The 22,880-nt window shown below is 43.0% G+C and overlaps 1 protein-coding gene across 1 annotated transcript; it reads left to right on the forward strand.

The window, feature by feature from the left end:
* The first annotated feature begins 1,370 nt into the window (after positions 1 to 1,370).
* On the forward strand, positions 1,371 to 6,917 carry LOC125542420 (extradiol ring-cleavage dioxygenase-like). The gene is made up of 3 exons (XM_048705462.2): positions 1,371 to 1,689; positions 6,039 to 6,409; positions 6,569 to 6,917. Exons 1-3 carry the CDS (start codon positions 1,456 to 1,458, stop codon positions 6,759 to 6,761), a joined length of 798 nt encoding a protein of 265 aa, XP_048561419.1. The 5' UTR covers positions 1,371 to 1,455; the 3' UTR covers positions 6,762 to 6,917.
* Positions 6,918 to 22,880: the final 15,963 nt, after the last annotated feature.

Genomic DNA, 22,880 nt, shown 5'->3' on the forward strand with positions numbered 1-22,880 from the left:
CCCCGCCGCTTTCGCCGCAGTCGATGGGCTGACGCACGTCGCCGCCTCCGTTGCCACCGCGGCGAACTCGCCCTCCGTCGCCGCGTCCATGCCGCCGCCCCCCGCCCGCCGCCCCGGCCGGCCGCCACCACACCGATGGTTCCTACGAAGGCGATGAAGGCACGAGGCGGAGGCAAACGGCCGGTGAATCGCGCCCGGAACCCGGCTGAAAGTGCGGCTCAGCCGGCCAAAATGTCAAAGGCAGCGGTGGCTCGGGCTGCCGACTCGAAGCCACGGCCGGCAGCGTCCTCGAGCAGCCAAGGAGCCATTCCTCCACCTCCGCCGCCGCCAGCGTTGGCCGTGGAGGAAGATGTGGCCACGCCGACGGCCACTGCCTCCAACATGTTCGATGCTATATTGCAAAGGTAAACAATATATTTTGTGCTCTCGTTTGTTGTTTCAAATTGAATGTGATGTTGAGGAGGAGGTATGGGAGATGCCATGGGAGGAGGCATGGGAGGTGCAATGGGTGGCTACATGAACATGATGGGAGGTGCCATGAATGGTGCATTTGGCGGAAACATAGGAGATGGCTTCGGTGGCAACATGGAAGGTGGCTTTGCTGGCATGGGAGGTGGCTTTGGAGGCAACATGACTGTCATGGGAGGTGGCTTTGGCGGCAACACGATGGGTGGCTATGGAGGTGGCTATGGCGGCAACATGACCGACATGGGTGGCAATGAAGGTGCTTCCGGTCATGCTCTCGGCAACGATACTTCGCCGCTTCACAACGTCGACAAAGAAGCCGGTGATGATGATGATCGTACCACGGTTCACAACGCCGGTGGTGTTGATGACCCACATGAATGATATTCATATGTATTTTAATTTGTAGGCCGAAAAACTTTGATTGGGACGTTGCATTTTTTATAGAGGGATTTCAGACTATGATGATAATGATGCAGTTTTGTTATGATTTCAACTACGATGATGATGCACTTTATTTCAAATTTCAAGATATTTGAATGCAAAACCGCGGCTGTACAGTGGGTGAACAGCAACCGCGCGGCCGTCGGGCGGTTTTGCATCTTCGTTTTGGATCATCTGTTGAGGTTGCTCTTTTATTTACATCTTGTTTTGGACCATCCGTTGAAATTGAGCCTATTTCGAAGATGTAAAAAACACTTTTTGTGCTTCAAACTTGAACTATCGTTGGTTTGAAGCATCAAAATATACATCATTAATTGGAGATGCTTAACGACTGAGAACATCCAATCATTTGTTCGTTCAGCGGTCACATCCCACGCGACACACGAGAATGTCTAAAAAAAACTAGCCTGAGACGCAAGTCACAACAACCATGCTCGCGGCGCCCGTATAAGAAAAGGCGCTCCTGCCGGCTGCTGTGTGTGTTCACGGCACAGTGAAGCCGCGCGCCCCCAAACTAGACGAGGCACGCCATCGTCTGCGGCCGCCATGGCCACCTTCTTCCTATCGCACGGCGGCCCCACGCTCTGCGTCGACGAGACGATCCCGGCGTGGAGCTTCTTCAAGTCCTGGCTGCCCGCGGCGGTCGCGGGCGCGCAGCCGCCGCGCGCCATCCTGGTGGTATCGGCCCACTGGGAGACGGCCATGCCGGCGGTCAACGTCGTTCCCGGCATCAACGACACCATACACGACTTCTCCGGGTTTCCCGAGTCCATGTACCAGGTCTGCCCTCTCGTACGTTCTGCATGGACGTCAATACTCCGTTGAGATTTTCTCGTACGATTTACTCTGCTCACTCAAGGATGCAAAGTGGTCGCACCTATCGTGCATAATGCTATTTTTCTCTGCCCATATTCTCTCAATAAAATGGAAAAAAAATCTAAGTAGCATACGTGTCAAAGTAAGTGTATGCATGCTTGGAAATTTCATCCCCATGCATATGCTGTCATCGTCAGCATTGCATGCTAAATCTAAAATTCAAAATGATTTATGTTGCAAGCTGTGAATCCGGTTAGTGATCTTTCTTCGTCTCTACAAGGGCTTCAAGACAAGATTTCATTTTGTTTGACGACTACTTATCGCCACAATTACTAGGTTACAGTTTCGTAGCCAGAAGTGTTCGTAGCTGTCATGTTAGCAACGAACATATATGTGAATACACATACCACAAGTATTACATTAGATACTTGTTTTTTTAATATAAAAGAGGTTTCCCTCCGATTTCGTTAATGAAACCAAAAGCGGACCGAATTCTGGAGTCTTACAACGCACCAGCAGGGCCATCCCATGGATATACGGGGCCCCAGGGCAATAAAAGAATAAGGGGCCCTTCTTGAGACATACTAAAAGCTCAGTTTTTCTTTTCAAAAGTAATGTAATATGGATATCCAGTATATAGCATAGATTGGTGATCTTTCGACTCTAAGACTGGCAGTACCACTATTTATCAATCAAGAGAAATGCATCGGGATAGTAATGAAATAATATAGCTCCACAAAATATCGATTTCCTAATTGTCAATAGAGACATCAATTTTTTGGCACAACAAATAACCTTGTAAAAACTGGTTGCTACTTAATCATTTGTGTTACCATGTACATATGTTCTGGATCCTCCCCCAATCTGCCATGTTCTGGTACCCAAAAATTTATCACCCAAATAATAATTCACCTCTTCCAAACTATCCTACATACGGCATAGCAAAGCAAACTGTGTATTTCATGTTAATACTATGATGACAAATGGAGATTCCCTAGAAGAATTCTAGTTTTGTAAAAGTTAACAGTAATTGTCCCTTTTGAGATTATACTACTAGTAATTTCTTGAAGACAAGTCAGTAAACAAGCTGCACAAAAAATGGTTAATACAGGGATCAAAAGCACCTGGATATTGATTGATGTGGATGTAGATGCCTTGATCCATATGCTGCAGTAGTCAGCACGAACAAAGAAGATGACACCATGAAGTGGATGAAATTTCTCCCTTCTCCTAGACTACTGCCTGAGCCCTTTGACATTTGGATCCAATGAAGAGCGGAAGAAAATCCATGGAGATTAGCGGATCTGTGATGTTTGAATCATGCGTAGAGCTATTTATCAACGAATTTTTAAATTGAAGAACAAGATTATAGGAAAGAAGAACATGTACTTTCCTGGTCGACCAAAGTCTAGGAAACGGCCAGAGCGTTGAGAAACGAAGGAGAGCTGATTGGGGAATGATTTGCGCCGTAGATATCCGTTGATGACTGGCCACGACTTTGGAATCGGAGCAGGGACGCCGAGTTTGGGATTTGGCGAAGCAGAGGAGTCGCGGGTCTGGGGTCCAGTGCAAACAGATTGATTATCGATGAATTCCTTCGTGAGGTTTGCCTAATGGGCTTTTCCTTGCACGGTTCCTTGGAAAAAAATCGTGTATTTTCTTTGGGCTCCATGAAGGTATACTATCTGGGCCGGGGCCCCTGCCTCCTCGGGGCCCAGGGCGGGCGCCCCGTTTGCCCGGCCTATGGGCTGTGCCTGCGCACCAGGCCAAATCACACAATTCCAGCGAAGCTACCTACTACCCCTGCACCCGATCAACACAGGAACAGAAGGGAGCTCCTAACGGGCGCCTTTAGCGCCAGTTGGCAGTTCGGGCGCCCACGCGGCTGTGAACTGGGCCGGCCCAGCAAAAAGTCAAGCGAGCAAAGAACAGCCAAAAATTGGTCGAGTAGCGAACGACACGGGCAAACCAACTACACTACACCGGACTACTGGCGAAATCAAGGGAGACTGTTCAAAGTACTCTGTCGCCGCACAATTTATTCATATACATGTAAACGTACTGTAGCGCTTTGATTTTTAAATTATTTGAAAACATTTGGGAAAAATGTCATGAATTACAGAAAAGTTCATTGGTTTCGAACAAAAAGAACGTATTTCAAAAAAAACATCGCTTTTGTAAAAAAAAGTTCATCGATTTTGAAAAAAGTTCATCGCCTTTGAAAAAAAGATCACGATTTTGAAAAAAAAGTTCACAATTTTGAAAAAAGTTCATAGGTTTCGAAAAGGGTTCGTCAATTTTGAAAAGAGTTCATTGATTTTGAAAAATAGTTCATCGGTTTTGAAAAACAGTTCATCAATTTTGAAAATAGTTCATCGATCTTGAAAGAGTTCATCGACTTGCAAAAAGGTTCATTCATTTTGAAAAGTGTTCATTGACTTTGAAAAAAAATCATCGAATTTGAAAAAAGAGTTCATCGATTTTGGTAAAAAGTTTGAGTTTGAAAAAGAGTTAATCGAATTTGGAAAAAAAATGTTCATTGAATTTGAAAAAAGTTCATCGAATTTGATAAAATTTCTTTCATTTTGAAAAAAAGTTCACGAAAAAATTGAATAGTTCATTGAACCAGGATGAAGGGAAAAAGGAAAAAAAGGAAAGTAGATGGATAAAAAGGATGTGAAAGATGTACGTATACACATTAGGTTGGTTGTCGGGGTGGTCATTGCCTTCAAGCACAAAGGAGGAGGTTGTAGGTTCGATTCACGCTCTTGCCGATTTACTTTTTCTCTTTTGAATGCAGAAAAAAACATAGACGGGCCGGCCCATCTGGATCGAGAGGAAAAAAAGAAGGGTGTGCGCTGTTTGCGAATAACACCTAAACGTAAGCGCCGTTTAGGGTTTGCCGGAACAGAACAGCATTGCTTGCATCCATCGCCAAACCAACTAGTTATTAAAAGCAAGTTTTAAGATTACAAGCCAACATAGAAGAAGTGGAAGGCCAGTTCTTCGCTGATCAGGCCTCCAGACGACGAACAGCCAGTCTCCACCGTTGTGTCGCCTTGTATACCTCACTTGCCACCTGCTTGATTAGCTTTGCTCCCAGCCGCATTAGTCTTTTTTCCAGCTTTTTTTTCTGCAAGATTGACCAATCCACAATCCAGTTATAGATCAACCGGATAAAAAACATTGGATCATGAATCTTTTTTGTTCTGAATATAATGTCATTTCTACATTTCCAAAGCGACCAGAAGATAGCCGCACACCCTACTAGCACCATCTTTGTCTCTGGTTTCTTAAAGGTTTACAGCCACCCCCCCCCCCCCCCCCCCCCTCCAGGAAATCATAAGACTAATGGGATTTCGCCTAAGATCAAAAGCACATTTGATTAAAGTCCAGACCAATCTGGCTGCAGAGCAATCAAAAAATAGATGATCAATAGTTTCTGTCTTTCCACAATACACACATTCTTTTGCCCCTTTCCACCCTTTTCTCAGCAAATTATCTTTTGTTAATATACTCCTCCTAGTCACCGGCCAAAGAAACATTTTAATTTTTGATGGAATTTTTGTTTTCCACAAGAACTTGTGTGGAAATCCCACCCCATCATTAATCAGAAAGGAATACAATGATTTTACTGAAAACTTCCTATTTTTTGTTAGCATCCACATGGGCTGATCAGCTCCCCCATGCATCCTAACCACCTCACATCTTTGTTTTAGACTGTTCCAGAGTTCACTCGTCTCAGCATTAAGATCTCTCCTGAAGCTAAATCCCTGCCACCCCTTATTCACAGCTTCTGCCATTGAGATATTGTGGTCAAAACTGATATTATATAGCCTAGGATACATATCCTTCAGAGGTCTAGATCCAACCCACCAATCCTCCCAAAATCTGATTGCATTCTCATCTCCAATCTTTTTTGTAACATGTTGAAAATAGAGTGTTTTGACCTCCATCAAACTACACCAGAATTGAGAGTCGCCTGGCTTTTTTTCCAGCCCAGACAGACATTTATTTTGAATATATTTAGACTTCAGAATGTTTACCCAAGTTCCAGATTCACTTTCCAGTTTCCACAACCACTTTACTAAGAGGGCTCTGTTCATTACTTCCAAGTTAATGATCCCCAGACCCCCCCCCCCCCCCCCCCCCTACATTAGATACTTGTAGTCACACGAAAAGAAGCAAAGAATACATGAACTGTTTAGGATTGTATTTTTGTTCTGTCGGTAGTAGAGAAGATGCATACCTACCGTGGTGTTTGCACTGCAGTGTAATTTTGTTTGCTGTTAACTATATTTTGAATGATCCAGCTGAAGTACCCTGCTCCTGGCGCCCCCGATCTGGCCATGAGGACCAAAGAGCTCCTCGAACAAGCCGGGTTCGGTCCCGTGGAGGAACACCACGGCCGTGGGCTCGACCACGGTGCATGGGTGCCGCTGATGCTGATGTACCCGGAGGCTGACATCCCGGTGTGCCAGCTCTCGGTTCATGCCGGCCGCGACGGCACCTACCATTACAACCTCGGCAAGGCGCTGGCTCCCCTCAGAGCGGACGGCGTCCTCGTCCTCGGCTCCGGGAGCGCGACGCACAACCTGAGCAAAATGACACTTTACGAGGCGCCGGTGCCGCAATGGGCCTCCGACTTCGACACCTGGCTTGAGGATTCGCTCATGGGTGGAAGGTAACTGACAATGGTGACGATGAGCTTCGGGAGGGTTCTGCTTCACAACGGGCATCCATGGTTGCCAATCCAGTCTTCTCATCTTGATCGATCATGCATGCATGCATGCTGGTCCCGATTTTTGTTTCTCCATTGAGCAGTCTTGGCATGCATGGCCAGGTACGACGACGTGAACCGCTACGATGAGAGGGCGCCCTACGGCAAGGTGGCGCACCCATCACCGGAACATTTTCATCCGCTGCACGTCGCGCTCGGCGCCGCGGGGGACGAGTCCAAGGCGGAGCTGATCCACCGTAGCTGGACCAACACCAACCACTCGTATGCGTCGTATCGTTTCACCGAGAAGAACTGACGGCCTCGAGCTGTGTCACTCGGCTCGATGTCGTGTCACCTCACAGTAGCTGGATCTATATGCAACTAACGGCAGCTGCTCGAGAGCGTGCCTGGTCGTACTATATGTATTTTTTTTGCGAGAAAATTTCCGATCTATTCATCTTTAATCGTGGCAGTACAACGAATATCAGAAATAATAGAAATTACATCCAGATCCGTAGACCACCTAGCGATGACTATCAGCACTGAAGCAAGCCGAAGGCGCGCCGCCATCATCACCCCTCCATCGCCGGAGTCGGGCACAACTTGTTGTAGTAGACAGTCGAAAAATCGTCATGCTCCACACGCCCACCAACGATGCTAGACGCACCGCCAGAACGGGGCCTACGCGGGAAGACCTTTATTCCATTTTTAGGGAGCCGCCGTTGCCTCGTCATCCTAAGCAGGACACAAACCCTAGCAATACTGAACTAAAAACGAAGCCCTCCCGCCGGCCCTTGCCGAGATCCACCACGCCCCCATGGCCCTAGCTAGGGCCACCGGAGAGAAGGCGGACCTGCGGCAGCGCCAGTGGGAGGCAGAAGCCCTAACTTTTTTGTGGAGGAGGAGGAGGAGGAGAAGGCAGCGGCTCGTACTATACGTATTGCGTCTACTACTCCCTTTCTCCCAATTTATTGGGCCTCTTAGCCAAAACTCATGGACCGATGTAAAATATTCTCCGTATCGTGTCCTTTTTTTAGCCCTGATAAATGTCATACGTGTGGCACAAACACATGGCAACTCCAAATATCTTCTATGGCAAGTTTATTGACGCGAGAATGGCAACTTCAATTGTCAAGCATGGCAAAAAAAATCAGATGACAAGTTTCAGTTTTTTTGGATTTATTTTTCCTTTCCGGATGGCAACTTTAGTTGTAAAAAAGTGACCGGAGTGCTTCGTGCCACACGTGTGACACCTATCATTTGTTTTTTTCCAGTTGCCAGCGTACTTGCTTGCAAGTTTTTACATGCCACTTTTAATCATAGTAGATTTCTCTTTGTACCTCCCAAGATTATTCTAGTAGTTACTTTTGTATTGAAGATTTTTATCATCTGCCAAAGAAGCTTGGCGCTGTGGACATCCGTGATTTCCCGCCAATAAGTCTGGTTCATAGTGTGGGGAAGATCGTCTGAAAAATCATGAAAACCAAGTCACCCCCATTATCCCATCCTTGGTGCATTACAACCAAAGTGCATTCATAGCCAACCATTCTATGGTTGTGATGTGGACATAACCACCATATATACATATACAAATATTATACGGCATATTTCTTAGGTGATTTATAGCAGTAATTAACTAATTATTCAAGTATTTGTTTTACTATTGGAAACAAATATACTACATATTTTTGTGCTTTATGCAGAATTATTGAAAGCACATACACATTACGTATTAAAAGGCGAGATTATACTGAAGATTTTCCTAGAAGTCAATCCATGTGGTCAAGCCAAGTAAGAGGAGCTAATGTACGTGCATACAAGGGACAAATACTAATGAAGACATCATACAAGGGGGCTCATGTATGTGCATGTTTGCAGTAGGTGCATGTGCATGTGTGACATGGCTAGACTGTGTCGGTAATTCCCCAAAGAGGAAGGGATGATGCACCACAGCGACGGTAAGTATTTCACTCGGTTATGAAATCAAGGTTATCAATCCAGTAGAAGAACCAAACAACACTATGTAAGCGGTACCTGCACACAAAGAACAAATACTTGCAATCCAGCGCGGAAGAGGGGTTGTCAATCCCTCTACGGTAAAAAGATAGATAAAATTGTGGTAGATTGTATAAATAGATCTTGCAAAAACATGAAATAAAATAAGTAAAGAAAAATTGTAAGAAGGTATTTTTGGGGTTTTGAAATAATAGATCTGAAAACAATATGATAAAAGATAGACCCAGGGGCCGTAGATTTCACTAGTGGCTTCTCTCGAGAAAATAGCATACGGTGGGTAAACAAATTACTGTTGGGCAATTGATAGAAGAACAAATAATTATGACGATACCCAAGACAATGATCATGTATATAGGGATCACGTCCAAAATTAGTAGATCGATTACTGCCTGCATCTACTACTATTACTCCACACATCGACCGTTATCCAGCATGCATCTAGTGTATTAAGTTCATGGAGAAACATAGTAATACAATAAGAACAATGGCATGATGTAGACAAGATCTATTGATGTAGGAATAGACCCCATCTTTTTGTCCTTAATAGCAACGATACATGCGTGCCTCGCTACCCCTTATGTCACTGGTGAGGACACCGCAAGATCGAACCCATCATAAAGCACCTCTCTCCATTGCAAGAAAAATCAATCTAGTTGGTCTAACTAGATCAAAGATTCGGAGAAGAAATACAAGGTTATAACAATCATGCATATAAAAGATCAAAGAAAACTCAAATAATAGTCATGGATAGATCTGCTCATAAAATCGAACTTCATCGGATCCCAACAAACACACCGCAAAAAGTCATTACATCAAATAGATGTCCAAGAACATCAAGGAGAACATTGTATTGAGAATCAAAAAGAGAGAAGAAGCCATCTAGCTACTGCCTACGTACCTGTTGGGGAACGTAGTAATTTCAAAATTTTCCTACGCACACGCAAGATCATGGTGATGCATAGCAACGAGGGGAGAGTGTGATCTACGTACCCTTGTAGATCGACAACGGAAGCGTTTGGTTGATGTAGTCGTACGTCTTCACGGCCCGACCGATCAAGCACCGAAACTACGGCACCTCCAAGTTTTAGCACACGTTCAGCTCGATGACGATCCCCGGACTTCGATCCAGCAAAGTGTCGGGGAAGAGTTCCGTCAGCACGACGGCGTGGTGACGATCTTGATGTACTACTGTCGCAGGGCTTCGCCTAAGCACCGCTACAATATTATCGAGGACTATGGTGGCAGGGGGCGCCGCACACGGCTAAGAATAAGATCACGTGGATCAACTTGTGTGTCTCTGGGGTTCCCCTGCCTCCGTATATAAAGGATCAAGGGGGGGCTGCGGCCGGCCTAGGAGAGGCGCGCCAGGAGGAGTCCTACTCCCTCTGGGAGTAGGATTCCCCCCCCCCCCATCCTAGTTGGAATAGGATTCGCGGAGGGGGGAAAAGAGAGAGGGGGGGCGGCCCCCTCTCCTTGTCCTATTCGGACCAAGGGAGGGGAGGGGCGCGCGGCCCATCTTGGGCTGCCCCTTCTCTTTTCTACTAAGACCCACTAAGGCCCATATAGCTCCCGGGGGGTTCCGGTAACCTCCCGGTACTCCGGTAAAATCCCGATTTCACCCGGAACACTTCCGATATCCAAACATAGGCTTCCAATATATCAATCTTTATGTCTCGACCATTTCGAGACTCCTCGTCATGTCCGTGATCACATCCGGGACTCCGAACAACCTTCGGTACATCAAAACGTATAAACTCATAATATAACTGTCATCGAAACCTTAAGCGTGCGGACCCTACGGGTTCGAGGACAATGTAGACATGACTGAGACACGTCTCCGGTCAATAACCAATAGCGGGACCTGGATGCCCATATTGGCTCCTACATATTCTACGAAGATCTTTATCGGTCAGACCGCATAACAACATACGTTGTTCCCTTTGTCATCGGTATGTTACTTGCCCGAGATTCGATCGTTGGTATCCAATACCTAGTTCAATCTCGTTACCGGCAAGTCTCTTTACTCGTTCCGTAATACATCATCTCGCAACTAACTCATTAGTTGCATTACTTGCAAGGCTTAAGTGATGTGCATTACCGAGAGGGCCCAGAGATACCTCTCCGACGATCGGAGTGACAAATCCTAATCTCGAAATACGTCAACCCAACATGTACCTTTGGAGACACCTGTAGAGCACCTTTATAATCACCCAGTTACGTTGTGACGTTTGGTAGCACACAAAGTGTTCCTCCGGCACACTGGAGTTACATAATCTCATAGTCATAGGAACATGTATAAGTCATGAAGAAAGCAATAGCAACATACTAAACGATCGGGTGCTAAGCTAATGGAATGGGTCATGTCAATCAGATCATTCAACTAATGATGTGATCCCGTTAATCAAATGATAACTCTTTGTCCATGGTTAGGAAACATAACCATCTTTGATTAACGAGCTAGTCAAGTAGAGGCATACTAGTGACGCTCTATTTGTCTATATATTCACACATGTATTATGTTTCCGGTTAATACAATTCTAGCATGAATAATAAACCTTTATCATGATATAAGGAAATAAATAATAACTTTATTATTGCCTCTAGGGCATATTTCCTTCAGTCTCCCACTTGCACTAGAGTCAATAATCTAGATTACACAGTAATGATTCTAACACCCATGGAGCTTTGGTGCTGGTCATGTTTTGCTCGTGGAAGAGGCTTAGTCAACCGGTCTGCTACATTCAGCTCCATATGTATCTTGCAAATCTCTATGTCTCCCACCTGGACTAGATCCCAGATGGAATTGAAGCGTCTCTTGATGTGTTTGGTCCTCTTGTGAAATCTGGATTCCTTTGCCAAGGCAATTGCACCAGTATTGTCACAAAAGATTTTTATTGGACCCGATGCACTAGGTATGACACCTAGATCGGATATGAACTCCTTCATCCAGACTCCTTCGTTTGCTGCTTCCGAAGCAGCTATGTACTCTGCTTCACATGTAGATCCCGCCACGACGCTTTGTTTAGAACTGCACCAACTGACAGCTCCACCGTTTAATGTAAACACGTATCCGGTTTGCGATTTAGAATCGTCCGGATCAGTGTCGAAGCTTGCATCAACGTAACCATTTACGATGAGCTCTTTGTCACCTCCATATACGAGAGACATATCCTTAGTCCTTTTCAGGTATTTCAGGATGTTCTTGACCGCTGTCCAGTGATCCACTCCTAGATTACTTTGGTACCTCCCTGCTAAACTTATAGCAAGGCACACATCAGGTCTGGTACACAGCATTGCATACATGATAGAGCCTATGGCTGAAGCATAGGGAACATCTTTCATTTTCTCTCTATCTTCTGCAGTGGTCGGGCATTGAGTCTGACTCAACTTTACACCTTGTAACACAGGCAAGAACCCTTTCTTTGCTTGATCCATTTTGAACTTTCTTCAAAATCTTGTCAAGGTATGTGCTTTGTGAAAGTCCAATTAAGCGTCTTGATCTATCTCTATAGATCTTTATGCCTAATATGTAAGCCATCCACATATAATATCAGAAATGCTACAGAGCTCCCACTCACTTTCTTGTAAATACAGGCTTCTCCGAAAGTCTGTATAAAACCAAATGCTTTGATCACACTATCAAAGCGTTTATTCCAACTCCGAGAGGCTTGCACCAGTCCATAAATGGATCGCTGGAGCTTGCACACTTTATTAGCTCCCTTTGGATCGACAAAACCTTCCGGTTGCATCATATACAACTCTTCTTCCAGAAATCCATTCAGGAATGCAGTTTTGACATCCATCTGCCAAATTTCATAATCATAAAATGCGGCAATTGCTAACATGATTCGGACAGACTTAAGCATCGCTACGGGTGAGAAGGTCTCATCGTAGTCAACTCCTTGAACTTGTCGAAAACCTTTTGCGACAAGTCAAGCTTTGTAGACAGTAATATTACCGTCAGCGTCAGTCTTCTTCTTGAAGATCCATTTATTCTCAATTGCTTGCCGATCATTGGGCAAGTCAACCAAAGTCCATACTTTGTTCTCATACATGGATCCCATCTCAGATTTCATGGCTTCAAGCCATTTTGCGGAATCTGGGCTCACCATCGCTTCTTCATAGTTCGTAGGTTCATCATGATCTAGCAGCATGATTCCAGAACAGGATTACCATACCACTCTGGCACGGATCTCACTCTGGTTGATCTACGAGGTTCAGTAGTATCTTGTCCTGAAGTTTCATGATCAGTATCATTAGCTTCCTCACTAATTGGGGTAGGTGTCGCAGAAACAGTTTTCTGTGATGTACTAATTTCCAATAAGGGAGTAGGTACAGTTACCTCATCAAGTTCTACTTTCCTCCCACTCACATCTTTCGAGAGAAACTCCTTCTCCAAAAAGTTTCCGAATTTAGCAACAAAAGTCTTGCCTTCGGATCTGTGATAGAAGGTGTATCCAATAGTTTCCTTTGGATATCCTATGAAGACACATTTCTCCGATTTGGGTTCGAGCTTATCAGGTTGAAGCTTTTTCACATAAGCATCGCAGCCCCAAACTTTCAGAAACGACAACTTTGGTTTCTTGCCAAACCATAGTTCATAAGGCGTCGTCTCAACGGATTTTGATGGTGCCCTATTTAACGTGAATGCGGCCGTCTCTAAAGCATAACCCCAAAATGATAGCGGTAAATCAGTAAGAGACATCATAGATCGCACCATATCTAGTAAAGTACGATTATGATGTTCGGACACACCATTACGCTGTGGTGTTCCGGGTGGCGTGAGTTGCGAAACTATTCCGCATTGTTTCAAATGTACACCAAACTCGTAACTCAAATATTCTCCTCCACGATCAGATCGTAGAAACTTTATTTTCTTGTTACGATGATTTTCAACTTCACTCTGAAATTCTTTGAACTTTTCAAATGTTTCAGACTTATGTTTCATTAAGTAGATATACCCATATCTGCTTAAGTCATCTGTGAAGGTGAGAAAATAACGATATCCGCCACGAGCCTCAATATTCATTGGACCACATACATCTGTATGTATGATTTCCAACAAATCTGTTGCTCTCTCCATAGTACCGGAGAACGGTGTTTTAGTCATCTTGCCCATGAGGCACGGTTCGCAAGTACCAAGTGATTCATAATCAAGTGGTTCCAAAAGTCCATCAGTATGGAGTTTCTTCATGCGCTTTACACCGATATGACCTAAACGGCAGTGCCACAAATAAGTTGCACCATCATTATCAACTCTGCATCTTTTGTCTTCAACATTATGAATATGTGTCACTACTATCGAGATTCAATAAAAATAGACCACTCTTCAAGGGTGCATGACCATAAAAGATATTACTCATATAAATAGAACAACCATTATTCTCTAATTTAAATGAATAACTGTCTCGCATCAAATAAGATCCAGACATAATGTTCATGCTCAACGCTGGCACCAAATAACAATTATTTAGGTCTAATACTAATCCCGAAGGTGGATGTAGAGGTAGCGTGCCGACCGCGATCACATCGACTTTGGAACCGTTTCCCACGCGCATCGTCACCTCGTCCTTAGCCAATCTTCGCTTAATCCGTAGTCCCTGTTTCGAGTTGCAAATATTAGCAACAGAACCAGTATCAAATACCTAGGTGCTACTGCGAGCATTAGTAAGGTACACATCAATAACATGTATATCATATATACATTTGTTCACCTTGCCATCCTTCTTATCCGCCAAATACTTGGGGCAGTTCCGCTTCCATTGGCCAGTCTGCTTGCAGTAGAAGCACTCAGTTTCAGGCTTAGGTCCAGACTTGGGTTTCTTCTCTTGAGCAGCAACTTGCTTGCTGTTCTTCTTGAAGTTCCCCTTCTTCTTCCCTTTGCCCTTTTTCTTGAAACTAGTGGTCTTGTTGACCATCAACACTTGATGCTCCTTTTTTTGATTTCTACCTCCGCAGCTTTCAGCATTGCGAAGAGATCGGGAATAGTCTTATTCATCCCTTGCATATTATAGTTCATCACGAAGCTCTTGTAGCTTGGTGGCAGTGATTGGAGAATTCTGTCAATGACGCAATCATCTGGAAGATTAACTCCCAATTGAATCAAGTGATTATTATACCCAGACATTTTGAGTATATGCTCACTGACATAACTGTTCTCCTCCATCTTGCAGCTATAGAACTTATTGGAGACTTCATATCTCTCAATCCGGGCATTTGCTTGAAATATTAACTTCAACTCCTGGAACATTTCATATGCTCCATGACGTTCAAAACGTCGTCGAAGTCCCGATTCTAAGCCGTAAAGCATGGCACACTGAACTATCGAGTAGTCATCAGCTTTGCTCTGCCAGACGTTCATAACATCTGGTGTTGCTCCAGCAGCAGGCCTGGCACCCAGCGGTGCTTCCAGGACGTAATTCTTCTGTGCAGCAATGAGGATAATCCTCAAGTTACGGACCCAGTCCGTGTAATTTCTACCATCATCTTTCAACTTTGCTTTCTCAAGGAACGCATTAAAATTCAACGGAACAACAGCACGGGCCATCTATCTACAATCAAACATGCATGAGCAAGATACTATCAGGTACTAAGTTCATCATAAATTTAAGTTCAATTAGTCAAATTACTTAAAGAACACCCACTTAGATAGACATCCCTCTAATCCTCTAAGTGATCACGTGATCCAAATCAACTAAACCATGTCCGATCATCACATGAGATGGAGTAGTTTCATTGGTGAACATCACTATGTTGATCATATCTACTATATGATTCACGCTCGACCTTTCGGTCTCCGTGTTCCGAGGCCATATCTGTATATGCTTGGCTCGTCAAGTATAACCTGAGTATTCCGCGTGTGCAACTGTTTTGCACCCGTTGTATTTGAACGTAGAGCCTATCACATCCGATCATCACGTGGTGTCTCAGCACGAAGAACTTTCGCAATGGTGCATACTCAGGAAGAACACTTCTTGATAATTTAGTGAGAGATCATCTTATAATGCTACCGTCAATCAAAGCAAGATAAGATGCATAAAAGATAAACATCACATGCAATCAATATAAGTTATATGATATGGCCATCATCATCTTGTGCCTGTGATCTCCATCTCCGAAGCACCGTCATGATCACCATCGTCATCGGCGCGACACCTTGATCTCCATCGCAGCGTCGTTGTCGTCTCGCCAATTTTATGCTTCCACGACTATCGCTACCGCTTAGTGATAAAGTAAAGCATTACAGCGCGATTGCATTGCATACAATAAAGCGACAACTATATGGCTCCTGCCAGTTGCCGATAACTCGGTTACAAAACATGATCATCTCATACAATAAAATTTAGCATCATGTCTTGACCATATCACATCACAACATGCCCTCCAAAAACAAGTTAGATGTCCTCTACTTTGTTTGTTGCAAGTTTTACGTGGCTGCTACAGGCTTAAGCAAGAACCAATCTTACCTACGCATCAAAACCACAACGATAGTTTGTCAAGTTGATGCCGTTTTAACCTTCGCAAGGACCGGGCGTAGCCACACTCGGTTCAACTAAAGTTGGAGAAACAGTCACCCGCAAGCCACCTATGTGCAAAGCACGTCGGGAGAACCGGTCTCGCGTAAGCGTACGCGTAATGTCGGTCCGGGCCGCTTCATCCAACAATACCGCCGAACCAAAGTATGACATGCTAGTAGGCAGTATGACTTATGTCGCCCACAACTCACTTGTGTTCTACTCGTGCACATAACATCAAACCATAAAACCTAGGCTCGGATGCCACTGTTGGGGAACGTAGTAATTTCAAAATTTTCTTACGCACACGTAAGATCATGGTGATGCATAGCAACGAGGGGAGAGTGTGATCTACGTACCCTTGTAGATCGACAACGGAAGCGTTTGGTTGATGTAGTCGTACGTCTTCACGGCCCAACCGATCAAGCACCGAAACTACGGCACCTCCGAGTTTTAGCACACGTTCAGCTCGATGACGATCCCCGGACTCCGATCCAGCAAAGTGTCGGAGAAGAGTTCCGTCAGCACGACGGCGTGGTGACGATCTTGATGTACTACTGTCGCAGGGCTTCGCCTAAGCACCGCTACAATATTATCGAGGACTATGGTGGCAGGGGGCGCCGCACACGGCTAAGAATAAGATCACGTGGATCAACTTGTGTGTCTCTGGGGTTCCCCTGCCTCCGTATATAAAGGATCAAGGGGGGGTGCGGCCGGCCTAGGAGAGGCGCGCCAGGAGGAGTCCTACTCCCTCTGGGAGTAGGATTCCCCCCCCCCCCCAATCCTAGTTGGAATAGGATTCGCGGAGGGGGGAAAAGAGAGAGGGGGGCCGGCCCCCTCTCCTTGTCCTATTCGGACCAAGGGAGGGGAGGGGCGCGCGGCCCATCTTGGTCTGCCCCTTCTCTTTTCTACTAAGGCCCACTAAGGCCCATATAGCTCCCGGGGGGTTCCGGTAACCTCCCGGTACTCCGGTAAAATCCCGATTTCATCCGGAACACTTCTGATATCCAAACATAGGCTTCCAATATATCAATCTTTATGTCTCGACCATTTCGAGACTCCTCGTCATGTCCGTGATCACATCCGGGACTCCGAACAACCTTCGGTACATCAAAACGTATAAACTCATAATATAACTGTCATCGAAACCTTAAGCGTGCGGACCCTACGGGTTCGAGAACAATGTAGACATGACCGAGACACGTCTCCGGTCAATAACCAATAGCGGGACCTGGATGCCCATATTAGCTCCTACATATTCTACGAAGATCTTTATCGGTCAGACCGCATAACAACATACGTTGTTCCCTTTGTCATCGGTATGTTACTTGCCCGAGATTCGATCGTCGGTATCCAATACCTAGTTCAATCTCGTTACCGGCAAGTCTCTTTACTCGTTCCGTAATACATCATCTCGCAACTAACTCATTAGTTGCATTGCTTACAAGGCTTAAGTGATGTGCATTACCGAGAGGGCCCAGAGATACCTCTCCGACGATCGGAGTGACAAATCCTAATCTCGAAATACGTCAACCCAACATGTACCTTTGGAGACACCTGTAGAGCACCTTTATAATCACCCAGTTACGTTGTGACGTTTGGTAGCACACAAAGTGTTCCTCCGGCACACTGGGGTTACATAATCTCATAGTCACAGGAACATGTATAAGTCATGAAGAAAGCAATAGCAACATACTAAACGATCGGGTGCTAAGCTAATGGAATGGGTCATGTCAATCAGATCATTCAACTAATGATGTGATCCCGTTAATCAAATGACAACTCTTTGTCCATGGTTAGGAAACATAACCATCTTTGATTAACGAGCTAGTCAAGTAGAGGCATACTAGTGACACTCTGTTTGTCTATGTATTCACACATGTATTATGTTTCCGGTTAATACAATTCTAGCATGAATAATAAACCTTTATCATGATATAAGGAAATAAATAATAACTTTATTATTGCCTCTAGGGCATATTTCCTTCAGTACCCGTAGGTCTATGGTGAACTACTCACGCATCATCGGTGGAGCACCAATGAGGATGATGAACCCCACTGTGATCGTGTTTCCCTCCGGCAAGGTGCCGAAATAGGGCTCTAGATTGGATCTCGTGGTTCTGGTACTTACGGTGGCTAGAATTGTGTATCATCGACTCCCCTAGGGTTTCTGGAATTTCTGGGAATTTATGGAGCTGATAGGGAGTGGAAAGAAGCTCCGTGGGCCCCATGATCCACCAGGGCACGCCTGGGCTCTCTGGCGCGCCCCGGTGTCTCGTGGGCCCCACGGGCCTCCCCCGGGCACTTAGTTGCCTCCCAAGTTGTCTTCGGGTCCAAAAAAATCTCCAAAAAGTTTCGCTGCGTTTGGACTCCGTTTGATATGGATATTCTGCGAAGTAAAAAACAAGCAAAAAACAGCAACTAGCACTGTGCACTATGTCAATAGGTTAGTCTCAAAAAATGATATAAAGTTGCTATAAAATAAAGATAAAACATTCAAGAATAATAATATAACAGCATGGAACAATCAAAAATTATAGATACATTGAAGACGTATCAGCATCCCCAAGCTTAATTCCTACTCGTGCTCGAGTAGGTAAATGATAAAAAAAGAATTTTTGATGTGGAATGTTGCCGAACATGTTCATCACATATTCTTCTCTTTAGTAGCATGGACATTTGGACTTTTTCGATGGTTCAAAGCAATAGTCTATATTTGACATGAAAACTTCAATACTCAAGCATATCAACAAGCAACCATGTCTTTCAAAATATCAACACTAAAGAAAGTTATCACTGGCCCATCATGCTCAATCATTGATCCATTCATGAAGCACACTCAAATATTAACTACATCCAATGCACAAGTATGATCATAGAGCTCCCTAGTTGGTGCTTTATAAAAGAAAATGAAGACTCAAAATAGAAATAGAAATTGCATAAAGTAAATAGATAGGCCCTTCACAGAGGGGGAGCAGAGATTTGTAGAAGTGTCAGAGCTCAAAGATTAAATTGAGAGATAAAAATATTTTGGGCGGCATATTTTTCCCGTCAATGAAAACGACCGAGTAGTTTCCAATACTTTCCATGCTAGATACATTATAGGCGGTTCTCAAACATAAAATAAAGTTTATTTCTTTTTCCATCATTCTTTCATAATCCATGGCTAGCGGTATCATTGGGGTAAGGGGTGAGGAGTTTTAGTCCCATGGCGCTAGGTGTGGGAAAAGATGACCACCATATAAGGTGACTGCTTGCATTGCTTTAGAATCACTACAAGCACACACAGGTATGAAGAGTATTGCACCACTTGCAAATAGCACGTGTGCTCATGTGAAATGTCATGGCTTAGACTTTAATGAAGAAAGCTTTTATACTTCACTAACATTTTTGAATGGTACAAAAAGTTTTGAAAATTTGTGTGAAGAAAGGTTTTACACTTCATTAACATTTTTTTAATATGTGATGAACATTTGAATTTAAGCTTCTTTTTGAAATATACAAAAATAAACAAAAGTAAAAATTAAAAATAAACAAAACTAATACACATATATTAATGGGCCAGTCACCTGCATGCAATTGTTGAGACGAGGAACTAGTCTGTCTCAAAAGTGCATAAAAAGGTTTTTCTTTCAATAGGCGAGATACAGACACACCACAAATGATATATATCGCCCATGCAAATCACCCACAGGCGCGACGACTTTGGCCAGACCATTAGGCGGTAGAATATAAATGGCAGAGTCGGTTCTAATACGCTTCTAACCTTCCGCCCGGTTTGGGAAGTTTTATGAAGGTTATCTCTTTCCTTTTTTCTGTTTTTGTACACCATTTTATGTTTCCTTTTTAATTTTTTATTGTTTGTTCTTTTTTATTTTTATTTTTCTTTTTTCCTTTTAAAATTTGTGAACAATATACGCACATTTTTTGAATTCACAAAAAAATCAAAAAATTATCCACCATTTTTTAAATTTCGTGAACTATTTTTGAATTGGCAAAATATCATATTCATTGACCTTTATTAATTCAATATATGTTTTTCTAACTTGTGAACATTGTATCAAATATGCGAATACTTATCAAATTCTTCAATTATTTTTTGAATTTAATAATTTATTTTAGATATTCTATCATGTTTTTCAAATTCATGAACATTTTCTGACTTCATGAATATTTATATAATCTGTGGGTTTTTTTCAAAATTGGCGAACTCTTAAAAATTCGCCATAATGTACTAAATTCGTAAGGTTTTCTAAATTCTGGAACAATTTTCTAATCCCTGGGTATTTTTCAAATTTGCATCTTTTTTTTTAATTCGTGCATTTTTTTTCAATTCGTGATCACTTTCAAATTCGTGATTGGACAATTTTTAAAATTTCTGAGCATTTTTTGGTATACATGATTTTTTTTAATCCAAAATAAAAATGAAGTGGAAAAGTTGGAAGAAAAAACCAGTGCAACTCGCCTGTGTGCTTGCTCCTGTTGTCTTTCTATGGTTCAAAAAAAACTCGCTAGGCTGGCTCCTGGTCGGCCTAGTAATCAAGTAGAAAGTGTATATCCCCACATGTTCCAGTGTTTTTGACTTCAAACATCAGCAGAGTATATGCAAGGTGACAACCAAATTTCGGGTTATAGTTGACTAGGCTGCACCACATCTTCATCGCCAATTATGGCGTGTTTGATCCGGATTTATTCGAATCTTCCTTCTATAGAGTCCATGTGGCTTAGGGCGTAAACTAGCCTAGGTGACCTCGGGTCGGCCTACTTGGGCCGACAACCAGAGAGGTGGGGCACCCTGAGCCCTAACAACACTTCCACGTGTATTTTTATATATTGTTTGGTTTGTATTTACTCTTTCAGAAGATCTACTTTCTGATCTAAGTCGCTATATTTCAATCAATTAAATCAACCAAAGATGAGATGGTGATAGTTTTTGGAGTTGTCCCTTTGATAACGACATACATTTCCATTATGATACAACATGTCTTGACACGCAACAATGCGCCAATACCAAACACATCAAGTGGCGGGTTTACATCCCCTCGTGTTCCTTTTGACTGAAAAGATCAGTAGAGTATCTGCATGGTGATAACCAAACTCAGGGTTCTCGACTCCAACACCTCTCCATCTTCAATTATGGCGTGTTTGATATGAATTTATTTGAATCGTTCGTGTACCAACTCTTTTGAAAGGCACCTATGCACCAACTTAATTACCATTACTTCTCTTCCAGTTTATCAAGCATGCATGTATTTCTTGATCTTTTGTTTGGAAAAAAATTGAGTTATATGCCATGAAAAAATAAACCTTATTGTGAAATCTAGTTATCTTTTGTGATATATAAAACGAGTTCCGTTGGTTAAATTGACGATCTAGAAATATGTGCATGAAATACATGTAATTCGAGTTTCACATTAAAAGAAAAAAATTCCGTCCCTAACAAAGACCTGTGTGTGGAATATATTCAATATATGTCGGTAAAATAAGAGTGTACATAGATTGTATCAATAATTTTATTGAGTGGGCCTCAATTGTAAAAGCTTGAGTTAGAAGTTCATATGTGTCAAACACAAAAGGTTAAGTTATGATAAGTAGAAGTCGTCAAGAGTGGATTTGTAAAACAAATCAAGAATTTTTTGGCGACACAATTTGCATATAAGTTCAATCCTGGCATGTATTGAGATTATAACCAACATTAGACACGAGCACAATGACTAAGTACACTAATTTAATCCTTAAAAAATGAGGACATAATTGAATTCATTGTTTTCTTTATTTTTTCATTAGAAGATCCATTTTTTATTTTAAATATCTATATTTCAATCAGTTAAGTCAATCAAATATGACACATAACCTTCCGACTGTGACCCAAGATGTCTCGACACATGCATAATGACGCGCCAATACCAAACACATCAAATGGCAAGGCTAAATCCCATATGTTCCTATGTTTTTGACTGAAAACATCAGTAGAGTATCTTCGGGGCAACAATCAAACTCGGGGTTCTCGGCTCCACCACGTCTCCATCGTCTATTCTTGCATGTTTGATCTTGAATCTCTCATGCACCAACTCTATTTGAAAGGCGCCCATGCACCAACTAAATTACTATTTCTTCTTTTCCTGTTTATAAGGCATGCGCATATTTCCTTATGGCATGTTTGATCCAAGTTTATTTGAATCTCTCGCGCACCAATAAAAGGATGCTTTAGGTATATCTATCTACACTGTTCAATTGGTTCGATGCCATCTGTATGTGATTGACTGATCAAGAATGGAAATATTCCTTGTTATTAGAAATTTGTATGGTGGTGCTTCTTTAGGTTGTGCCTGTAGAATGTTCCAGTGCCAATAATCGGTATACTTTGTAACGGTGATTCCTAATTTGGTCTTAACTTTCTAAGTATTAGCTACATTTTACTTCAGCGGTAATGCAGGTACGCAAAGGAAGAATTATTGGCTATGTATGATTACTATGAGGGTGTCTAATTATGAGTTGTGTAGGTTTCTTAAGCTACATGGGTTGTTCTAGCTTGTGATGGTTAAATTGTGTAGGCAATGGCAGTACTAGATTAGTTGTTCTAGCTTCTTTAAGTTAACCAATTGAAGGGTTTTTTGCGGGAGAATTGAAGGTAATTTGAAGATCCTAGAGCAGAGTATATTCCGTTTTTTATTAACCTGCAACAGAGTGTGTATAGGAAAGTATACTTTTGTGAATTGTTAGTGCTCGTTTCTCTTACTATACTGTATCAGGTTGTTCATGTTCAAATTCTTCTGCGTTTTGTACACATGAATGGTACTTCTGTAAATAAGTATTTCAAATTGGCATGGATAAGATGCATATAGATGCATGTATCCTTCTCAAGAATTAACATCAATTTTTCATTAGTTTTATGAGATCATTCC

Source organism: Triticum urartu, chromosome 3A (genome assembly GCF_056163025.1).
Source record: "Triticum urartu cultivar PI428250 chromosome 3A, HENAU_Tu73, whole genome shotgun sequence".
Taxonomy (NCBI): Eukaryota; Viridiplantae; Streptophyta; class Magnoliopsida; order Poales; family Poaceae; genus Triticum; species Triticum urartu.